The sequence below is a fragment of the Scophthalmus maximus genome, chromosome 1, assembly GCF_022379125.1.
Source record: "Scophthalmus maximus strain ysfricsl-2021 chromosome 1, ASM2237912v1, whole genome shotgun sequence".
Lineage (NCBI taxonomy): Eukaryota > Metazoa > Chordata > Actinopteri > Pleuronectiformes > Scophthalmidae > Scophthalmus > Scophthalmus maximus.
In genome coordinates this window covers 30,825,001-30,827,500 of record NC_061515.1, presented here as the reverse complement: position 1 = coordinate 30,827,500, position 2,500 = coordinate 30,825,001, and the positions used below count along the sequence as shown (strand labels likewise).

The following is a 2,500-nucleotide window of genomic DNA, read 5'->3' as shown; positions in this document are numbered from 1 at the left end:
TTCACTTCCCTCTTTTTAATTGCCCTGTTATCTGCTGCTAACGCAGCGTCTCAATCAAACACATGGTGTAGGTCGGCTGGTGTCGGCTGTTACGAGCCATAATGAATAACAATCGTACAGTACGGCGGTCCCAAAAATAGTTCACTAGTGATTTATTGATGTTAACACGACAGTTTAATTCTCCTCCCCCCCAGCAGAGACTCTGGGTCTCCCGATAAAACTGCTGCAGGACCAGAATTGATCCGCGGTTATTTTCTTTAAATAGATATGACAAAGTTTTTCCTGGAACAACTGCTCAGAAAGCCCTTTTTCCAGGTGAAGAACAAAAGATTCACATGTAGCAGGAAACAGAAGGATGAGAAAAAGATTAGAGATGAAGAGCAGGATGAAGAGGGAGACGGAGACAATCAGCGGCGCAGGTTGGACATAAGGAGAAAAATATGTTTTTCTTCATTCCGTGTACAGATCATGTTCGTGTGTGTGTGTGTGTGTTGTCACCTTGACCCTCTCTCCCTCGGGGGGGTCGGGCAGTTGGTCCACACTGCGCTGGATGTCGTCCAGCCAGGCCAGCAGGTCATGGGACTTCCTCCTGTACTGGTACCACTGGGGAGCGATGGCCAGCGCCTTCCTGTTCCTCATTACACGCAGGTCCTACACGCACACACACACACACACACACACACACACACACACACACACACAGGAGGATTTTGCTTCTCTTACCGACCTCACTATGGTTCAGTTGGATGTATCAGACGTGGCGGACGCCACTGGTCCTGACCAGTACTCGTGTCGTGTACTTTACCTTGACGGTGTTGTATTTGCAGTTGAGCTGGTTTTGTTTGAGTCTGATCTGCTCTCTCTTGTCCACGTCCGGCACTCGCTTCTGTAGATTCTCTCCCTTCAACAGTAACTCCTTCACTGCACCTTCCTCACAGTCCTACACACACACACACACACACACACACACACATGCACACACACACACACGCACACACACATTGTCTCTAATTGTATGAAAGTCAAAACAGCTGTTTGTCCTCGTGTGTGTGTGTGTGTGTGTGTGTGTGTCTATGAGACCTTGTCTTCCTGGAAGTCCTCCTCCTTGAGGTTCTCCCCCTGTTTGACTTCTTCCTCCAGGAGCTCCAGCCAGATCTGCGCTTCACTGTGGTACTGCTCCAGCTCCTTGGCTGACGCTGCCGTCTGGCACACACACACACGCACACACACACACACACACACACACAGACACAGACACACACACACACACACACACACAGACACACACACACACACACACACACACACGCACACACACACACAAGCACACACACGCACACACACAGACACACACACACACACACACACACACACACACACACACACACACACACAGATTCAGTGGGTTTGAGGTAAATTCAGTGTGACAGTTCGACGTCTGCTCAAGTTCATTCAGCCAGACCTTTAGAAATCTGTTAAGTGAGTTGTTTTTAGTGAGTTGTAGTATTTAGCAGCCCACTGACGTTCTTATTTCACCTCACTATTGCTGCTGACTGATGAAAACAGAGGGAAACCATCCCGTCGCTCGTCCCTACCTGTCCGGAGGCGATGCGCTGGCCGATGGTGTCAAACCTCCGGTTGAGCTGCTCCACCCTGGGTCCCACCTGAGCCTGGCAGTTCTCCCCCCGGGTGGACTGGAGCTCCTGGGCTAGAGCCCTCACCTCCTCCACCTTCCCCCTCGTCCGCTCCAGCTCCGCACGCAAAACCTGCGGGACGCAAACACGACAAGTTAGTCCGAGGAGCGGCGATTCTTGATATAATGAAATATAAATATATTTATATATTGTATGTCATAAAAAAATAAAGGGGTACAACCTTCAGCACAGAGTCGTTGGGTCCCTGGCTGTCGATGTCGTCCATCTTCTTCTCCGCTCCGTCGATCCATCCGTTCACTTCCTGTATCTCTCCATCTAACTTCTGCATCTGCCGCTGGTAGTCCTGAGGGAGGGGGAGAGATGAAGGAACGACTTTCTTGACTTATTTTTAGAGACTTTGGTATAATTTTAACACAGCATCTTTTTCTTCCTCTGACCAGCAGCAGGTTGAGCCATTCCTCTGCCCGGGACGTGACGGCGATCCAGTTGCAGCGCAGCAGACTGACTTTGTCGTCCACCAGGCCCCCGTGGCCCCGCAGCACGGCCTTCAGGGCCTCGGCCAGCTCCACCACGGCCTGCAGCTGGGGCTCGCGTCGCCCCGTCTCCCCGTGGACGGACTGAGAGGACGAGACGCGGAGACAAGTTCAATACAACACCAGAGAAGGAAAGAATGACATGACACCAGTGGGGAAGATCTGAGGATCTAAGAATAATCCGAGGGGATTTGGAGCTAAACAGTGAAAGCAACATCTGAGAAGTGTCGGGCGAAGTCAGACCATTAACACATTCAAAACTAATCAATAGAATTTTGAATTGAATTCTGAAGGGAACAGTAACTCAGCCAG

The 2,500-nt window shown here is 50.6% G+C and overlaps 1 protein-coding gene across 8 annotated transcripts in view; it reads right to left on the bottom strand.

The window, feature by feature from the left end:
* dmd (dystrophin) overlaps window positions 1–2,500 on the bottom strand; it is a 154,378-nt gene that overhangs the window by 52,270 nt on the left and 99,608 nt on the right. For all 8 annotated transcript variants that reach the window (XM_035626047.2, XM_035626075.2, XM_035626055.2 and 5 more), the window contains 6 exons: window positions 2,093–2,272; window positions 1,876–1,998; window positions 1,596–1,766; window positions 1,081–1,203; window positions 806–940; window positions 499–651 (listed from right to left, as the gene is read on the bottom strand). In XM_035626047.2, coding sequence (XP_035481940.2) covers window positions 499–651; window positions 806–940; window positions 1,081–1,203; window positions 1,596–1,766; window positions 1,876–1,998; window positions 2,093–2,272 — 885 coding nt within the window. The remainder of the gene's footprint in view (window positions 1–498; window positions 652–805; window positions 941–1,080; window positions 1,204–1,595; window positions 1,767–1,875; window positions 1,999–2,092; window positions 2,273–2,500) is intronic.